This window comes from Mus pahari, chromosome 2 (genome assembly GCF_900095145.1).
Source record: "Mus pahari chromosome 2, PAHARI_EIJ_v1.1, whole genome shotgun sequence".
In the NCBI taxonomy this organism is placed as follows: Eukaryota; Metazoa; Chordata; class Mammalia; order Rodentia; family Muridae; genus Mus; species Mus pahari.
The window spans coordinates 157,094,634-157,113,836 of NC_034591.1; the positions used below are offsets into that span (position 1 = coordinate 157,094,634).

Genomic DNA, 19,203 nt, shown 5'->3' on the forward strand with positions numbered 1-19,203 from the left:
GGAACATAGATGGTAGAATTTAAGGACATTGGAGGTGTAGAAGAATCATTTAAGAAACTTATCACAGCTTTCCAGAAATCATTAAAGAAAACACAAGGTGAGCCTGTAATCTCAACACCAGGAAGGCTGCATGCAGCCAGAAGAGCTCAGTTTGAGGTTAGTGCTGGCTACGCAGGGAGACACCATCTCAAGGAACCAGAGAAAAAGACATGCAGAAGTATGCTGCAATTGCTAACTTTATTTGATCAGGAGCTCCCAGTGCAAACATCAAGCAAGCCTGGGCTTTGATCTGTGAGCTCATATCACATGTCAGGGAAGAAGCAAACTGTGACCTACATACAAGGCCGAAGACTAAAGGTTCACGGTCACATTGGAGGCTTGTGTTCTACAGCCTAGAGACTGGCAGTCACAGGTCTTTGAGGTCTTTCTGGATGTCCCACAGGGTGTCCGCACTCTTCCTGAGCTGAGCGACCTCGTCGTCCTTCAGCTTCTGGTTGATGACGCTGGTCAGCCCCCGAGCGTTGAGGATGCACGGGAGACTGAGGAAGACTTCGTTCTCGATGCCGTACATTCCCTGTGAGAGCAGAGAAAGAATCCAGATGAGGCCATGGGAAGAGTGATCAGAAGAATTATGTTGGATCCAAACAACTATAGCGAGTTTGATAAACACAAATTAATTCCCTAGTTTTCATTTAATTGGTCCATATGTCCCATAAACTTGGGTTTTGAGTTCAGTTTTATATTTATAGGCTATACAAACCTATTCTATGACAAAACTAGTTAAAAACTAAGTACTGACTACTTTCCTGTAAGTCAAACATTTTTCTGCTTAAATACAATTTGCTATATGACCCTTTCAATGGCTTTTAACTCTTTGCTCAATGAGTTAACTTCCTATCAACTCATTTTATTTAAGATTTTTTTTTCTATTGATTGATTGATTGATTGGTGCCTGGAATGGCAACACATGCCTTTAATCTCAGGAAGGCAGGAGGAGGCAGATCTCTAAGCTTGATTCTGGTCTAGACAGCAAGTTCCAGGACAACCACGGCTACACAAAGAAACTTGTCTAAAAAAACAAACAACCTCAAAAAAAAATGTTTTATTATGTATCTGTGAGTTTATGTGCACTATGTGAGCATAGTTGCCTCCAAAGGCCAAAAGAGGGCATCAGATCTCCTGGAAGCAGAATTAGAATATGCCAAGAGGAATTGAAGTAGGTTACTAAACTATAATTAACTATATCAAATGTTCTGCCACTTTAAATAAGGGAATTATTTTCTCTATATGACTAGTAGATTTATTTATTTATTTATTTATTTATTTATTTATTTTTTGGTTTTTCGAGACAGGGTTTCTCTGTGTAGCCTTGGCTGTCCTAGAACTCACTCTGTAGACCAGGCTGGCCTCGAACTCAGAAATCCGCCTGCCTCTGCCTCCCAAGTGCTGGGATTAAAGGCGTGCGCCACCACGTCCGGCTAGATTAATTTATTTAACAAGTTATCTTAATATTTAAAACTATTAATCTCAAATTCTTTTGTATATACACCAAAATAGAGAAAATTAAAAACATTCTGTATGCTCCCCAAAAGTCACAAATACTCGTTTTCCCATACTCACCTTGTAAACCGTACATAGCACTCTACCCTAAACATCTGGTATCATGCTGTTCCCAACTACCTTTTCTGTATGTGTGGTATGCATGTGTGCACACGTTTCAGTGTGCGTGTCTGTGAGAGTGTGAGTCTGGGTGTGTGTGAGTTTCTGCGAGTGTGTGTATGTGAGAGAGAGAGTCTGTGGGTATGTGTGTGAGAGAGAGTGTCTGTGGCTGTGTGAGAGAGAGTCTGTGGGTGTATGTAAGAGAGAGTGTCTGTGGGTGTGTGTGAGAGAGAGTGTCTGTGGGTGTGGGTATGTGGGTATGCATGCATACATGCATGCATGCATGCAGAAATCAAGAGGTTGTCATCAGGTGTCTTTCATGATAGTCTCCACTTTATTAAGGCAGGGTCTCTCACATGAACCCAATTTAGTTTGTCCAGCCAGCTAGCTTGCTCTTGGGGATCCCACACCTACTATTTCCCATCAACCTTTTTTCACTTTGACACTGACGTGTAGAAAGGGCTCACTTGCTACATATGCTGTTTTAATGTAAATTTACTTTTATTCAATAGATTTCATTATAAGGAGGTAATGAAGCCTAAGTTCATCTCAAACTTTCTACATAGCTGAGGATGACTTTGAACTTCTGATCCTTGTCTCTACATCCTCAGATTACATACAAATCTGCAAAACCACATCTGATTTAAACAGTGCTGGGGAATTAAACCCGGGGCCCCATGCAGGCTAAGCAAGCACTATCTCAACAGAGATAAATCCCAGCCCTCGGCTCAGGTTCTTTTTGTCTCTTTCGTTCCATAGTTTTTGATTTAAAACTATGGAACAAAACTAAATTCGCTGTGTTATAAAGTGCTACATGAAAGGCTGTCTATAGCTTACTACATAATGAACCTAGTATATACTTATTTAATGGTATAATAGAGGAAGGTTCTGAATAGGACTCATAGTTAATAGGTTTCTTTTTTCTTTTCCTATTATTATTATTTTTTTAATAGAACACAAGGAAGATGTCTTAGAAAAGGTTCAGACATCTTCGCCCCCAGAGAGTCAAGTGCGCTTATCCTAATCATTGGTTGGAAAGAGAAAAAATAAACTTTTATTGTATAAACCCTGGATGCAAAAGTTACTTTGGACTGGAAGTTTCCCTGGTTCCTTTTTTTTTTTTTTTTTTTTTTTTAAGATGAATCTTTTTATACAGCGTAAGACTGGACATCCTGTTTTACTTCATAGCTGGGTCTCTCACCTTCACCATTGTAGACACAGGGTGAATCCGGGAGAGGTTTTTCAGCATGGACTCGATGAGGTCAGCCACACTTAAGCCGATGGCCCAGTTGGTGTAGCCTTTTAGCTTGATGACTTCATAGGCACTAGAAAACAGACCAGGGAGAGAGACCACTGAAACCTGACGGTGGGTGGTGCCTGTTCTGTCTCGGACTAACTGTCCTCTTGGTCCATTTCTTACCATTTTTGGCTGTAGTTCCTTTTCTTAGTAAAGGAGGAAAATGCTTCGTAAGCTTTCTAAGAACATCAAGTGAATTAGTATACAGACAAAATAAACCTTAGGACAGGAGACACCTAGTGACGTGTCTACGAAGCCACCATGATGGTTAAGAAAGTACATTTTCAAGATTTTTTAAATTATGTGTACGCACTGTGTGTCTGTATGTCAGTGTGCACGTGGTGCATGTGGTGTGTGTGCACAGGACTGCTACTAGCATCAGGAGACCAGAGGCACCAGATGTCCACGGAGCTGGGGTTATAGGTATCATGGGCCACCTGATGAGGGTACTAGGAACACAACTCCAGTCCTCTACAAGGCCAATACACACTCTTAACTGATATGGGATCTCTCCAATCCCTAAAAAATATTTTTCAATCCAAATTAATTTACATAAACATGTACTTCCAGATATAATAATGAACATTGGAAGTAATGAAAGGCAGCAGAGGTTGTCCCTCAAAAGAGCAGTCATCGTATCACTTTAAAATTGAAGCAGTAACTAAACTGAAAATCTAAGGACTTTTTCAACTTTTAGATCCTTTTTGCTATATGCAAATCAAATTCTCCAGGAAAAAGCATTTCTCAGTAAAACTTGCATATTTGAGGTAGCAACCTTCCTACAGAACCTCTTTGTAAACAGTTAACCCTTACTGAATGCTTGTCAGTAATCAATGTGACTGAGGCCCAGCATGTGATATGTGACCTCATCCTGACAAGTCTGCAGGTCTTACACTTTACACATACTAAAGGGCCCACAGAGAACCAGCTAGGGGCCATTAGGACCTAGTGCATCTGGGAGAAGCCACATGATAGATAACCCTGAAGATGGAATCACCTCCAGTAGCCATAGTCAGCTTCGCTGGTAGTATGTGAGCCTAAGCCTGAGTTTCAAAATGATGTATGATTCGGGGTAGGGAGATCATAATGGAGAATGGTTGATAATAAAAGAAACAGCTTCAGAAAAGATAAATTAGGATGGGAGACATCTTAAAGGGATAGGCAGATAAGAAAAGAGCTGATTAAAATCTCCCAGCAGGCTGCCCAAGTGGGTTGTGTGACTATAGGGGCCCAGGATCCCCTCTGTGGAGGAACCAAGCCTTATTTAACAGGTGGCAAGGTGAAGGTCCCTCTCACTAGGCAGTTCCATATTGTCTCTACATTTGCCTGTTTTCTCCTGAGAACACACATTTGCATTCTCTAGAGACCTGCCTCGCAAGTCTGACTGGTCTCCACTAATCTTCCCCTCAGGGCCAGACTCATCCAGTGAAGTCACCGGAGCAGAAGTGTGGCAGCAGCTTAGGACTCCATCCACCAGGACAGGACTCAAACCCACCCACTCACCTGTCCACCACCATCTTATGCACCTCCTTCCAGTTCTCACTGTCATTGTCTGTCCCCATTTCTGGATTCAGTTCCTGGAGGGAGACTCCTGCCACATTCACCCCGCTCCACACAGCCACTGAGAAAAAGCAAGACAAAACCTTTTATTATCTCCGCTCTCTGATGCAAATTATCCCTACTATTCCAATGGCAATTGTCCCTGGTAGAGTTCCATCCTTTTTGGAGAGAGATTTGTTCCAATATTTGCCTTCAACTAACAATAGATATCACACACATGCACAGACAGATGCACACACATATAAACATACACAATGTATGTATGTTTGAGGTATGTGCAGGTGCCCAGAGTCCAGAAGGGTGAGCCAGGACACCCGGGGCTGGAGCTGCAGACCGTTGTGAACCTGATGTGGGTTCTAGGAACTGAACTTGGGTCCTCTGCCACAGCAGCAAATGTCCTCACCTGCTGAGCCACTTCTCCAGCCTCTACTTCTGACCTTTTAGCTTTAAACAAATATGGCTCAAAACAGTCATTTACAGAGAACATGAAATTCTTTTCCAAATCTCTAGGCTGGTAAAAAATCACAAGGAATTATAGTTTGGGATCATCCTAAACACTCAGTTTTAGAAATGTAAACTTCTCTCCTGGGGACTGTTTGGTAACAAAAGCCCCTCTCTTCATAAGTTAAAAAAAAAATCTAGGATAATTATACCCAAATACAGTTATCATTATGGAAGTACACTAATATATAAATTAAGGTCTTCTTAATATCGGGGAGAATGTCTACAAGCATGGGAACTGGCTTTGAAATCCCAGTCTCATGATCTGTAGAAAGTTTCGGAGAACTCTGGATACTCAGATGGTATGGACGATGGACCAGGTACAGTCCAGTGCAGTTACACAGCCATGGCAGATAACCTGCAAGTGGCCAAGTAAGAGCCCCTTGGCCCACAGTATCTGCGGTGCCAAGCTTATTAAACATCCTTGCGGTCTTAAAGGAAAACCATGGATCCGTCTCATCATGCCCAAGAATGAATGACTTTTCTCTCATGCTGTGGACATGACTGATTCATACTTAATGGAGGAGGGCAAATATAGTGAGATGGGCAAGATAGCTCAGTAGGTAGGGATATGTGCTGCCAGGTGGGATGACCAGAGTCTGATTTCTGTGGTGAGTTCAAAGCCAACCTGGTCTACATGGCAAGTTCCAGGATAGCCAGGACTATACAGAAAGACTCTGCCTTTGAAAAAAACAAAAAAACAAAAAAACCCCATAGATAGCTAGGTGGATCAATGGATAGATGACAAAGAGAGAAAGCAAACTGGAACAGAACCCAAAATGTTAAGTATAGTACTTCCAAACCCTTTCTGAAATATAGCAACATATATGAAACTAAAGTCTGAAATAAGGAAAAGAGCATTCATGGTAAGCCAGCTCTTTCTTACCACTGGAGTCTCCATGCTCGCCCAAGATCCATCCATGGCAGCTGCTGGGATGAATGCCAAGCTTCTCCGCCATGAGGTAGCGGAATCGAGCAGAATCCAGATTGCACCCGCTCCCAATCACACGGTGCTTAGGTAGCCCGCTCAGTTTCCAGGTGACATAAGTCAGAATATCCACTAAACAGCGCAGAAAAAATAGTAAGGAAATTGGAACTGCTCAGCCAATTAGAAGGCGCTTGGGCTTCTGCCTCCCCATGTGAGATGTGGCCAGAAAGATTTTCATAGTTGGGACAGGCGGATAGGATTGATTTGTAAAGAAGCTATAAATGTGCAAACATGTGCAAATGTAGCATTATCTGACATAATACTCAGGAGGACTACAAGTCAATGAAAGAAAAAAGCAGGTGAAGCCCTTTCTGTGATAGTCTGGATAAAAACGGCCCTCATAGGCTTGAATATTTGAATTCTTAGTCACCAGGGAGTGACATGATTTGAAAGGATTAGAAGGATTAGGAGGTGAGGCCTTGTTGGAGGAAGTGTGTCACAGGGGGTGGGCTTTGAGGTTTCAGAAGCCTATGCAAGGCCCAGGCTCCCTCTCTACCTAAGGATTGAGTGGTAGCTCTCAGGTCTGCCTGTGTGATGCCATGTTCTCACCATGACGATAATGGACTTCATCCCTGAAACTCTAGGCAATTAAGTACTTTTTATAAAAGTTGTGGTCACGGTGTCTTCCTACAGCAATAGAACAGTGACTAACACACTCACATTGCCACCAATATTAACAGTCTGGGATTGTGATAGCTGTCATCACAAACAATGCTAAGTTAGTGAGATGTACCTGCATACATTTTCTTGAGTGTGATATTATCCAATAAACAATCATGAAATCTATGTCATTACTATCTCATAGCTGGATGACTGCTACATAGCCTTCATCTATGTGACACAGCAGTAACATTTCTGTGGGGTCACAGAAGTCACAGGCTGTGTTGGAAAGAGAAGGAAATGTACACCCTGGGAGAAAAGAAGCTGACAATGAGTTAGGCGGGCCCCATCCCTGCGCTCCTCTGGGGAGCCTGGCGAAGGTATCTTTGGCACACTCTCACTGAACAAGGCCTTTCATCTGCCAACTTTACTGCACAAGAGCTTCCCTGGAATCTCACACTTTGAAGCTCTACCTTGGAAATGATGTAATCAGGCCGCACCGCTGGTGAAGCAGGATGTGGACACTTGGAACATGGCTAGCTGCTGGCCACCTCTGTTCGACACCTACCTGGCATGTTGGTTTACATACGTGCCTGAACCATTCAGAAAGCCCGAATCCAGGCTCATAAAAAAGGAGAATATAGAAATGATTTCCTATCAGGTCCCAGGCCCCAGTACTAAAGGAACTGCCATGACTCCCCACCCGGGCAGGCTTAGCCACAATCCTCCAGGTGACAGATCAGACCCAGTTCTACCATTTTATAAATATGCTCACCATCATGCAGCAACTTTTGATGGTAAATGGTAGAGCAATGATGTGTGACAGTGACCTGGGTGACATGCTTCAATGGCCTACCCCATAGTTCAGTGTCTAGTACATCCCAGGAGAAAGGGGGGGGGGTAGTGACAGACATTAAACTTTTAACCATTTGGTCTGGCACATGACAAAATATATTTAGTTACAAAACCTTAATTATCCTTAGAAAGCTTTTCCTAAACAGAAAAAAAAAAAAAGGCTAAGGAGAAAAAATTCCCCCCACCCTAAAAAAAAAAAAAACAGGCCATTGCAAAGTTACTTTCTTTGCAAGATAATAATAGAAAAAAAATTAGTCAAACAAACAAAACAAAAAGGGAAATATAATTGATTGATACCAGGTGATAAGAGATGATTCCATGCTTTAAATTTTTTTCTTTTGTTTTAAATCTAGCTATATGTCTGTATGCCATATACAGAGTCCAGAAGAATGGGTTCCTCCAGAACTAGAGGTACCATGTGGGTGCTAGGAACTGAACCTGGGTCCTCTGCAAGAGCAGCCAGTGCTCTTAACTACCAAGTCATTCTCTCCACCCAACTTCCAAGCCCCTTTGGGAAATGTAGCTATTGTATCTAGTCCTGACTTATCAATTCAAATGGATGGCTAGGAGGGAGCTGGGGGGAGGGGGGAGCTCGGTGATATGGATGCTTTGTGAGTTCTCCAGTTCTTATCCCGGTCTGCTAGGGCCCAGCCGAGGCTGTAAGCAATGGCCTTATATAATTTTATTCATCAGGCTACAAAGGCAGTGTCAGGGACTGCAGTGCGTTGTATGTGGCGAACGCACGCGGTGCATGCACAGGAGAGCACATACATGCACAGGAGAGTACCCACACCTGAGTGTGAAGGTCAAAGGTCCATGCTGAGTCTTCCTCAGTTGCTCCCCACCTTAGTTTGAGATGGGGTTTCTCACGCAGCCAGAGTTCACCCATTTGGCCCGACTGGCTGGCCAGGAGCAGCAGGGCTCCTCCATTCTCCATCTCCCTGGCATTGAAAGGGAAGACGCCCACTCTCGAGCCTGGCTTTCTATGTGGATGCTGAGATCGGGTCCTCAGGCTTACACAGCATGTGCTTTACTGAGCCACATCCCCGCTCCACCTAGCCATCATTTACCAATGGAAAACCTCACAACTCCACAACACACTCGGATGAAACCAGAAGGCTAAACCCATGATACAAGGCTTCTAGTATTTTTGAACATGCAGCCTGGGATGGAGCCATCTGTTTTGCAGACACCATCTTTCTTTGCCAGTAACAGAAGGCATGTGGACTGCAGACGACCTTGGTCAGTGAACAAACCCAAAACAACGAGGTCCCCCAAACGTTTGGAACCAGACAGGCCAGTGTTACAGTTAAGGTGCCATGTTAGTACCTGGGTTGGAAACCACGATGATGGTGCAGTCAGGGCTGTACTTGACGATCTGAGGAATAATGAACTTGAATACATTGACGTTTCTCTGCACCAGGTTGAGCCGACTCTCCCCTTCCTGCTGGCGGACTCCCGCTGTCACCACCACAATCTTAGAATTGGCTGTCACGGAGTAATCTTGACAAAAGAAAACAAGAGAGTGAACCTTAAATTCAACTCCTGGGCCAAACATGCTATCTCTGGTATGTTCTAGAAGTTCCACCATGCAATGTTTCCAGAACTTATGAAAACTAAATTTTCTGTATTAAAAGATTGTGTGTGTATATTTGTGTGTGTGTGCAGGGCTAAAGAAGGCCAGATGAGGGCATCAGACTTTCTGGAGCTAGATTTACAGGTGGTTGCGAGCTGCCAGATATGGGTGGTATGAACCAAAATTAGGTCCTCTGGAAGATTAGCACACACTGAATGATCCCCAGCAGCTATTAAAGAGGTTTTTGTTTTTGTTTTTAAGGATTTATATGTGAATACACTGTTGTTGTCCTCAGATACTTCAGAAGAGTGCATAGGATCCCATTACAGATGGTTGTGAGCCACCATGTGGATGCTGGGAATTGACCTCAGGACCTCTGGAAGAGCAGACAGTACTCTTAACCACTAAGCCATCTCTCCAGCCCTATTAAGAGGTTTTGAACTTCAAGTCTCTGAAGCTGCAATTTTCTTCCTTGAGTAACAATGATGCAACCTGACTTCAAACCTGACATATACGAACCCCAAAATATGTTTGTGGCTAAGAAGTCCACTGCATTTCCAAGAGAAGCTGAAGCACCTCAGTGAGCCCACAGCCCAGCAGGAAGGCTTTCCATAATTGCCATGAAACTGTGGTTTTACACATTCCTAAATTAGTAACATACAGCACGGACAATACTCATTTTTAATTCCATTTTAGCCATGTAATGCTACCGACATTTATGAAGGGAAAGAAAGGCAGTTTTGATTATAAATTAAATTTTGGTTTCTAATACTTCATATATTAAAGGGATGGGACACACCTTGAATCCCATTACTCAGGAGGCTGTCATGAGTTCAAGGTCAGCATGGCCTACAGATGCCAATAGTGTGTGTATGTTTAAGGCAGTTTCACCACGCAGTCCAGGCTGGCCTAGAACTGCCTGCCTCTGCCTCCTGAGTGCTGGGATTAAAGGTGTGAGTCACCATACCTGGCTATACCATATTTCTTAAGGAAGATTATTTTATGTTCTAGCAGTGTTAATTTTTGGAGAAGTTTTTCTGCTAAGGAAGTATGTCAACATTTCAGTATTTCAAGATCTGACATCTGGCTAAGATTTGACGTGATCTTTAGCCAGGGTGGCAATGTGGCTTCTGACAGTTACTAACAGTCTTTCCGATAAAACGCAGGGACTGGCCCGACCCTTAGCATACACCCGTGAAGATGAAATGACAAACCCAAACACCTGATGCAGGACCCTGAATGTGGCTAGTCAGTAAGTAATGGGGATTTATCTAGTTTTTTTTCAAGGCAACCTGTCCCCGCACACAGAGATTATCAGCACAGGAAGAGGAAGGGGGCTGGGGACCTAGAAGATGCTCCTGGGACGAATGCAGTGCAGCCTACTGGTAAATCAGGGTGCTACATATGGGCCCTGCTAGGGTTGTTGGCATTTTTTAAAAGCATATTTTTAAAAGGATTTGATTTTTTAAGGATGCATCCAAACCTTAACTTTAGAAGTAGATTTGTGTTGCCAAGCAAAGCGCCATACACTAATAATCCCAGCAGTTAGGAGGGGGTAGCCTCAAGTTCATAGGGAGTTCATGGTAACATGGATTCCATGAGGTCTATCTCAAGCAAAATGACCACAGGGCACATGTTTGGGAAAGAGAGCCAATGAAGATAACACTTGGCATGTGGTGTACAGCACCAAATGATATACGGATGCTCATGACAAAATGTTCACATGCCATGTGCACCCGTTAGCAGGATCTCCAGAAAATGGATTTCTAGAAACTGATGCAGAAAAGTGTGCCTGTGTGAGAAAGATGCAGACAGCAACCACCACCACTTTACATCACAATTTGTGATTTTTCTCCTGATGATACAGCCGCAGACCTGGAGAATAATCCCATTTTAAAAGACTGTATATTCTACAAAAAGTAGAATTGAGAACAAATTTTAAATAAAAAAAAAAATAAGGGACCATTTCTAAATAAATGGAAATTTTGTAGTCTTTGAAATTACTAAAATAGATCATGAGAGTATTTTGTTGTTAGCAGTTACTGAAACAACTGCCCCATAATTCCAGCTTTTCCTAGTTTAAAAAAAAATGTTTATTTAGAGCTAAGATGAAAGGATGGACTATCCAGAGACTACCCCATCCAGGAATCCATCCCATCATCAGCCACCAAACCCAGATACTAATGCACATGCCAGCAAGATTCTGCTGAAGGGACCCTGATGTAGTGGCCACTTGTGAGGCTATGCCAGTGCCTGGCAAACACAGAAGTGGATGCTCACAGTCAGCTATTGGATGGAACACAGGGCCCCCAATGGAGGAGCTAGAGAAAGTACCCAAGGAGTTGTAGGGGGCTGCAACCCTGTAGGTGGAACAACAATATGAACTAACCAGTACCCCCTGAGCTCGAGTCTCTAGCTGCATATGTAACAGAAGATGGCCTAGTCAGCCATCATTGGGAAGAGAGACCCCTTGGTCTTACAAACTTTATATGACCCAGCACAGGGGAAGGCCAGGGCCAAGTAGTGGGAGTGGGTGGGTAGGGGAGCAGGGGCGGAGGTGGGGTATAGGGAACTTTCGGGATAGCATTTGAAATGTAAATAAAGAAAATAATAATAAATAAAAAAAATGTTTATATAGGCAATGGTAGCACACGGTTTTAATCCCAGCACTTGGGAGGCAGAGACACCCAGGTCTATAGATCAAGTCCCAGGATAGCCATAGCTACACAGAGAAACCCTGTCAAAAAAAAAAAGAAAAGAAGAGAAAAGAACAAATGAATGGATGAACGAAAGAAAGAACAGAAAGAAGTTTAGGATGGAGTCATCTAGTAATAGATAGCAACAAATCAAAAGTGAATGATCAGTTTGTCATGCTGGAGGATGCATCCCATGTATCCATTCATACTAAAGCCCCTTTCATGTTCCATCTCTTCGAGAATTCGAAGAAGCTACCTACCTTTATCGGCCACAATTTTCGGAGTCTGGAGAAATAAGCTCCCGTGCTGCAGGTCCATCATCTCTCCTTTGAGCTTGTCTTCCAAGACATCCACCAGGGCAAGTTCATCAGCCAGAGACTAGAGACACAAAACCAGGCGTTCATTCCTGTTGTGGTTTGAGTGTGAAGTAGCCCATGGGCTCGTGAGTTCTGAACACGTGGTTCCCAGGTAGCCGTGCTAACTGGGGACACTATGGAACCTTTAGGACATGAAGCCTCACTAGATAAATGAGCCACTGGGATGGAGGCCCTGAGGTTTACGGTATAGCTGGCTTTACTTCCTGGCTCATCTGTGAAGACATTAGCAAGCAGCCTTACAGTTCTGCTACTATGCTGTCCCTGCCATGACGGTCTGTACCGGAAAATTAAGCACCTTCTCATCCAAATTGCTTGCCAAGTGTTTTTGGTTGTCACTAATCCAGCACCCCAAATCATGCAAGGATGGCTTAGCACCAATCTACCCCCACAGAAGCCTTCTACAAACAGCTAAGCATCCAACAGCCCAAATCCTCAAGAACGACTGAGGATTGGTATTGAGTATGGTATTCAATCATCTACAACCTACAATGTTTAGGTTGGCTCTGAGCAGCTCAGAGTCTTGGCAGGCAAGGCATCCAAGTCATGGGATGAAGAGTTATGTCATCATGAACCAAATCCCAGGCACAGGGAAGGATGCCAGCTCTGTATCAAATATGAACACTAATTTTATCTACTTTTTCTTTACTTAAACAGGTTTGGAAAAAAAGATTCTTTTCCTTCTTTTCCATGGAGCATTTTAGAGCCCACGGAATTCTTATTTGCATTTTTTAAGACCTCTCACTTAACAGCCTAACAGTCTATGCCGATTCCCAGCATCAGCACGTCCAATCATCTTTTAGTAACAGCACATGCGAGCCACTGCAATTAACAGGGCAACACAATTCAGAACTTGTGTCGTCGGAAACCACATCACAAGATGTCAGGGTCTCTGTGTCAGAGGGTGTGGAGAATTAGCTTGGAAGTACATGTGTAGCCGAAGGAAAGAGGTGAGCCAATACCTAACAAAATAACCAAAGAGCTGGATATAGCTGGCTGTGTATGACAGGCCTCCTCTAAGAGCAGTTATACAGCCAGAGGCCTAGCAATGATGCTGCCGACTGTCTCAAGTTTCTCTACCTACACATCCAGAGCTTATATATTCACCGTGAATATAAATATATTATTAAGGAGCAAGGCTGGTTGAAAGCCAAGAGTGTTACTGTAGAAATCTTTTAATCTCAAGTCTCCAGTGGAACAGATACAGTTGTGGATGCTGCCTCTTAGTTAATGAATGACCGCCACCAACGCGTTGGTATTTAAGGCTGGCAGTTTTATATTCAAGTGCTTGTTAAGCATGGGATTTTTGTGGGAGGGAAAGATATAACTTTTCAAATAATTAACCCAACAGGTAAGTGGCATTAGCTAGTTTGCATTTTGAGCTTTTGCTATCCTAGGGATATGTAGTAAGGTATTCTGGGCAGCAGCAATGAGCTGCAGGATCCAGGGTCATAGTTCTCTCCAGTGTCCTATGCTGCTGTGGCACTGGGTGGGCTATGCATGCTAAATAAACACATTGTTTTGCAGTGCTGAGGTATTGAATCCAAGGCCTTGTGCACGTCAGCCATGCTCTTAATGGGGCATATATTTATCTCTATTGTCAACTTTTGGATTATGGTCAGATACGTGGAAGCCAGCCACCTGAGCCACTCTTCTGCCGCAGCTGTGTGACCCTGACAGGTGACCTCAGTCACTTTATCTTAAAGCAAGGGTAAGAAAAGATCCTATGAGGAGGATGAGGTGGTACAGGCCAAGACTCTCAGCACCTGGAAGTTAGAACTGTTGCAAGAGGGACCGCCAAGATACTAAGGCCAGCCTGGCTTTTTTTTTTTTAGAGGAGACCCCCGAACAAAACAGTAATAGCCACCATATACACAAAAGAAGAAGTTTGAGTCTACCAGTTATTTAGAATAAAGCACCTCAAACTTGTAATACCCTCCTCTGCTCCCCCTCCTGGATGGTATGTGCCATCATGCCCAACACCAAACTTAAGCTATTTTCTTTAATTTTATGTGTATATAATGCACGCGCACGCACGCGCGCGCGCACACACACACACACACAGATATTACACACACATATTTTTAAAAGAAATGTAAGCTCAATTGTTTCTGTTTTAACCAAAGTAAGAGTCAACACAAAATAAAGACCATTTAAAACCCCTACATTTCAGGGAACTATCACCTATCATAGGTATCTAGTCAATTAAAAAGTAGCTAGAGAAAGGAGAAAAATTTGATAATTGTTTCTCAGTTAAAAGATTCACAGTTTGATCCTTGAGAACTTAAAATTCACACGGTGGCTAGAGAGGTGGCACAGTGGCTAAGAGCCCTGGCTGCTCCTATTCAGGAATTAGTTTAGATTCTCACCCACATGGCGGCTCACAACATCTGTAATTCCAGTGCCAGAGCAAACGACACTCTCTTCTAAGAAGGCCATCTTGGGCACGAGTGCACAAATATCCATTCAGGCAAAACACCAAAGAATTTAAAGTTTTGGGTCAGGCACGATAGCCCATACCGGTAAGGTAACCCCAACATTCAGGAGGTGGAAGCAGGAACAGTCGCAAGTTTGAGAACAGTGTGAAATACATACAGACTCTTAAAACACAATAAAAATAAAAAAGGTCGAGAACAGAACTCAGGGCGTTTAGTTGTAGAATGCTTGCCTAGCATACAAAAGAGTCCCTGGGCTCAATCCCCAACAAAACAACACAGTAAACTTCACAAACAGAAGGAATATGCTTGGTGGGAGGAATTCAAGCAGCTACCACACAAAAGGGTCAGTGTGCTCTACCCAGGGCGGGCAGGGGTTAGGGGATGGTGCTGCCGGCTTGCTTTTCTCTCTTCCTACATTTAAGGAAGCTCTCTGAACAAGCAAGGCCTCAAGCCACTAAAACTAAGAGAAATAAAAAGAAACCACCATGTGAACTGCCAAAGGTGTCTGTAAGGGCGTCCAGGAGTCTAGACAGGTAGACAGCAGAAGGAAGGTCAAGTCTGAACACACCAAAGCAAGAGCTTTGGGCCACAGTGATCATGGGAGAATCTGTCCAGTTCCTAGGAAACAAGCTGGAGAACTTAGAAAGTTTGATCTCGCTAAGATATTCTCAACTGGTTTAAGGAATGCATATATACATATGCGTGTATATACATATGCATGTATATACATATGCGTGTATATACATATGCGTGTATATACATATGCGTGTATATACATATGTGTGTATATACATATGCGTGTACATGTATGGAGAGGGAGCAAGAAAGAAGAGGAAGGAGGTAGAGAGAGTACGAGACAAAGCAAAGCAAAATGCAGCAGGTTGATAAATCCAAAAGATGCATATGTGGAAGTCTTCATTATTAAAATAATCTTTACAAATTTCTACTACACTTGAAATCACTCCAAAATAAAGCCAGAGGTTCAGAAGTTTGAGGATAGGAAGACATTCTTCAAAGTTCAACAAGCATGTCTCTACAAAAACTCTACAGACATGTCCTAAGACGACAGATTCCACTGTATCTAAACTTTCCAGTCACCCATCCAGCCACAGAGCTCAGTTCACCACCACAGAAATGAAGCAAGTCACTATGCTAGACCTCTTGGTGTGGGACCCACCCAACAGATACAATAAGATAAATCATAAGAAGACATCAGTAAAGCACTCACTGAAGAAGATGCCATGAGACTGACCTGGACCATTAAAAAAAAAAAAAAAGTCAAAAGCTTGCAGAACAGAGAAAAAGATATACAGTAAGGATATAAAATGCATGCCTTGGATTGAAGCAAAACTAGCTATATAAGGGGTGTGGTTTTGACAACCTGGAGAGTTTTAAATATGAATAAGATGGGTTTCTATACTATAGCGGTGTTAAGAAACCCTGGAAGCAGTTCCAGAGTGACCAAAAACAAGTGCTGATAGGTAAGTGTAATTTCTCCAAGTTGTTTCAGATGCCTGAGGGGGTCTGTTGGCAACACAGACCTCGGCTCCTCAGACAGACTACGAACTCCTGCAGAAATTGTGACCTACGGTGCTCTTCAAACATACCTTTCCCAGAATGCTGATGGCACACGCCATACCCACTTGTCCAACACCCACTACTGTAATCTTGTTGTTTGGGACAGCAGCCTCCTCTTCTGCAACTGATGCAATGAGCTTTTCCTTAAGGGTTGCCATCTTGTCCTGCAAGAAAAGGGGTGACCAATGTGTTTTACATGCATGAAATTTGACTGAGAAGTAGCCCAATATGTCACAGCATCGATTTGGAAAGTATAGTTCAACAGAAGCCCAGAAGGAACCACATCTCACTGAATGCAGGACTTAGTGCAAAATTCTCCATGAGTTTAAACCAAAATGCTTCCCCAGAGCCAAGAGCTCCATGCAAGCAATTAAGTTCCCACCACCCCTCCTGTGACTTTTCTGTTGTAACTGCAGTCTACTGGCTAAAGATACAGATATTTATACTTAAGTAAGCTCATTTCTTTCTTTTGTCCCTATAAGGAATTTGTGTGCAACTGTGTTAACCAGCTAATGTATTTTTCAGCTTGTTTAAAGCCAATATGAATAATTATAATTCTCATTACAAATGATTATCATCACTTGTGGAAGACAAAGACTGCTTTAAATCTCACAAAAGTTACCACCCTGCCCTCCTGACACAGTGTCTTCCCAGGAAAGTATCAATGTTAGTTATCTATGCCGATTGTTTCCGTTGGTTTCTTTTTAGCATGGTTTATCACAGCTGAGGCTCCACTCCAGCTTCCACAGCCCAGCCAGGTCTTTCCAATAACCTCATTTTCACTTCTAATCTGTAAAGGGCTAAGTAACGAAACCTGACTTAGTTAACGAACCCTGTAAAGAACCCTTAGTTGTCCAGAATGAAGTACCTGAAGCAATCACAACTACTTTGCTCCATAACTTATTTGTATTGCAAGCCCTCCCCCTAATGTGTACTGCCTCCAGGGTTATTTTGCCTTAGAGAATCACATTTGTAGTTTTTGGTGGATGTCGAGATGTACTGCTGGGGGGGAGGGGGCGTTGGTCAAAGCACCGACCTTAAAATGGATTCACACAGGCCCTGTATCTTAGGCAGCATCAGCTGAGTAGCTTCATCTCTTCAGTAAGAAAAGCGCAGCCTCCCCAAAGCCTGCCCACACCAAGTTTATTTTTGTGAGTTGGCTTCAAATCTGTTAGGTAGGCTCCAGAGAGCGTTAGGGAGGCCTGGAATCCCAAGGTTGGGGAGATGGAGGTAGGAGGGTCAGGAGAGGCCAAGGTCACCCTCCTTCATCCTGGGATGCTGTCTGAAAAAATGACCGGAATGCTGAAGCTGTCCTGAAAACATTTTAAATCACTTTGGGGAATTTCAAAGGCGGCAGTGTTGAAGATCCAGCAAGCACAGGCAGATATCTAGACTGAAGTTCAGCGTGTATTCTCCTCCACCCCCACCTCCCACAGTGATAGAGAATGAGAAGAAAATAGTTTGCATTGTAGCAAGCCTGTGTCAAATCAGGGAGTTGACTGTAGGGAGAAAGGAACAGGAAAAACACCCTAGCCTCAGGGTCTCCCACATCCCCCTCTCCTGTGGATGTCTAGGTCAGGGGCTAAGGTCGACTCCGCAGAGAATCTCCTATGTTAACTCTTAAAGCCCAGGTTTGGCTTCCAATGTCTCCACTAAAACGAGTCGTATCCCCGACCCCTGGTCCGGTCGGAGCTTGTTCAGTTCCGCGACACCCAAGCTACCTTTCCTCCTGTGCAAAGCAGGTCACGAGGGAGACATCAGCGCACACCTCGAATAAGGTCTCCAGGGGCAAGCCTAGGCTTCCACACTTAGCACAAGAAGTAAACAAAATCCTAGTGCATCTCAAGAGGCCCAGCTAGTGCCCGGCTGCAGGGTGGGCAGCGTGAGAGAAGACTAAGCCTGGTGTCCCGGACCCAACTTTCCTTTATCCTCATTGCTACAATAGCTTGGTCCGTTCTCCATCACCAGGTGCAAGACCTTCCAACCTTCACAGGGACCCACCTAGACCCTGCTCGGTTTCCCGGGCAACGAGACGCGCGGCCCCAGCTTGCCCCAGGCTGCATTGCAGGGGGTGGATGATGTGTTAACTGCCAAGGACTTCAAGAGACCCGGTTTGACTTACATTACGTTACAAGTCTTTCCATAGATAGCACACAGGCCCGAGACCAGCCTGTGCTCAGGCTGCACCAAGGTGCAGACGGAGTCGGAGCTCAGCTGCGCACCTCTGCTCGCTCGGCTTGCCACCCAAAACCACAAAGAAGAAATAGGTCGGAGCATGGATGCTCAGGGGCAAAGGCCCCACAGAGTGGATGTGTCTTACGTAGCTCCTTCCTCCTATTCTGCCAAACAATAACACCTCTGCACTCCCTACTCCCACAACACACACGCTGCTGTTCAGTTAAGTCATGTTTATGGGATCCTGGGTTCAGACCTACCTGACAAGAGGAGAATCTGCAGCGCAGAACCACTGCAAAATCAGCAGGCTGCGGCTCTGCGGACTGCAGACTCTGGCTCTACAAGAAGGAGGAGGAGGAGGCGGGGCCGCAGCGCTCCAGCCTCCTAGCTTTCTCCATTGTGATTGGAAACCCGAGCCGGGTCTATCCCTCCCCTCGGCTCGCTCAATCTCCTTCAAGGACAAGGCTAGAGTGTGCACGCGCTCTCCCCCCACTCCCTAAAGTTAGAGGTCACCTTCCGCTGAAGCCCTTACTCCGTAAACCTGCCTCTCTGGCCTTCTGTATGGTCTCCATCTTGTGCTAATAGAAACCTATGTCTAGGTTGCACTCCGGCTCCCCTTTAGAGCAGTCGCCTTGCTTAAGTTGCTACTGATACATCACTCCAAAAGGCCTCGGAGCTTCTGAACTCTTTTCCCGAGAAAGCATGCCAGAGCAGGGTTTTATACACTCCTGTTATCCCAGCACTGACAAAGCTGAGTCCTGAGGGAAGTCAGGAGTTTGAGACCAGCCTGGGCCTCTCCGTTAAGACTGTTTCAAACAAACAAACAAAAACAAAAAGAAAAAGAAAAAAAAACACAGAAGAGAAGAGAACTTTGGTCGTCATTTTCAAGTTCCTTCGATAAGATAG

General features: G+C 44.0%; 1 protein-coding gene across 1 annotated transcript; it reads right to left on the minus strand.

Annotated features, from left to right (window-relative positions):
• Window positions 1-218: 218 nt before the first annotated feature.
• Window positions 219-18,663, minus strand: Ldhb (lactate dehydrogenase B). Its single transcript, XM_021189939.2, has 8 exons — window positions 18,558-18,663; window positions 16,152-16,286; window positions 11,993-12,110; window positions 8,790-8,963; window positions 5,904-6,077; window positions 4,460-4,577; window positions 2,861-2,984; window positions 219-574 (listed from the first exon to the last, which is right to left on the minus strand). Exons 2-8 carry the CDS (start codon window positions 16,278-16,280, stop codon window positions 407-409), a joined length of 1,005 nt encoding a protein of 334 aa, XP_021045598.1. The 5' UTR covers window positions 16,281-16,286; window positions 18,558-18,663; the 3' UTR covers window positions 219-406.
• Window positions 18,664-19,203: the final 540 nt, after the last annotated feature.

What these genes read in the sequence shown, in the direction of transcription:
- Ldhb (XM_021189939.2), bottom strand. Translation starts at nt 16,280, where the DNA reads ATGGCAACCCTTAAGGAAAAGCTCATTGCATCAGTTGCAGAAGAGGAG. An exon ending in GAAAATTGTGGCCGATAAAG is followed by an intron (nt 8,964 to 11,992) that starts GTAGGTAGCTTC and finishes TCTTTTGTCAAG; the next exon opens with ATTACTCCGTGACAGCCAAT. An exon ending in CATCGTGGTTTCCAACCCAG is followed by an intron (nt 6,078 to 8,789) that starts GTACTAACATGG and finishes TGCGCTGTTTAG; the next exon opens with TGGATATTCTGACTTATGTC.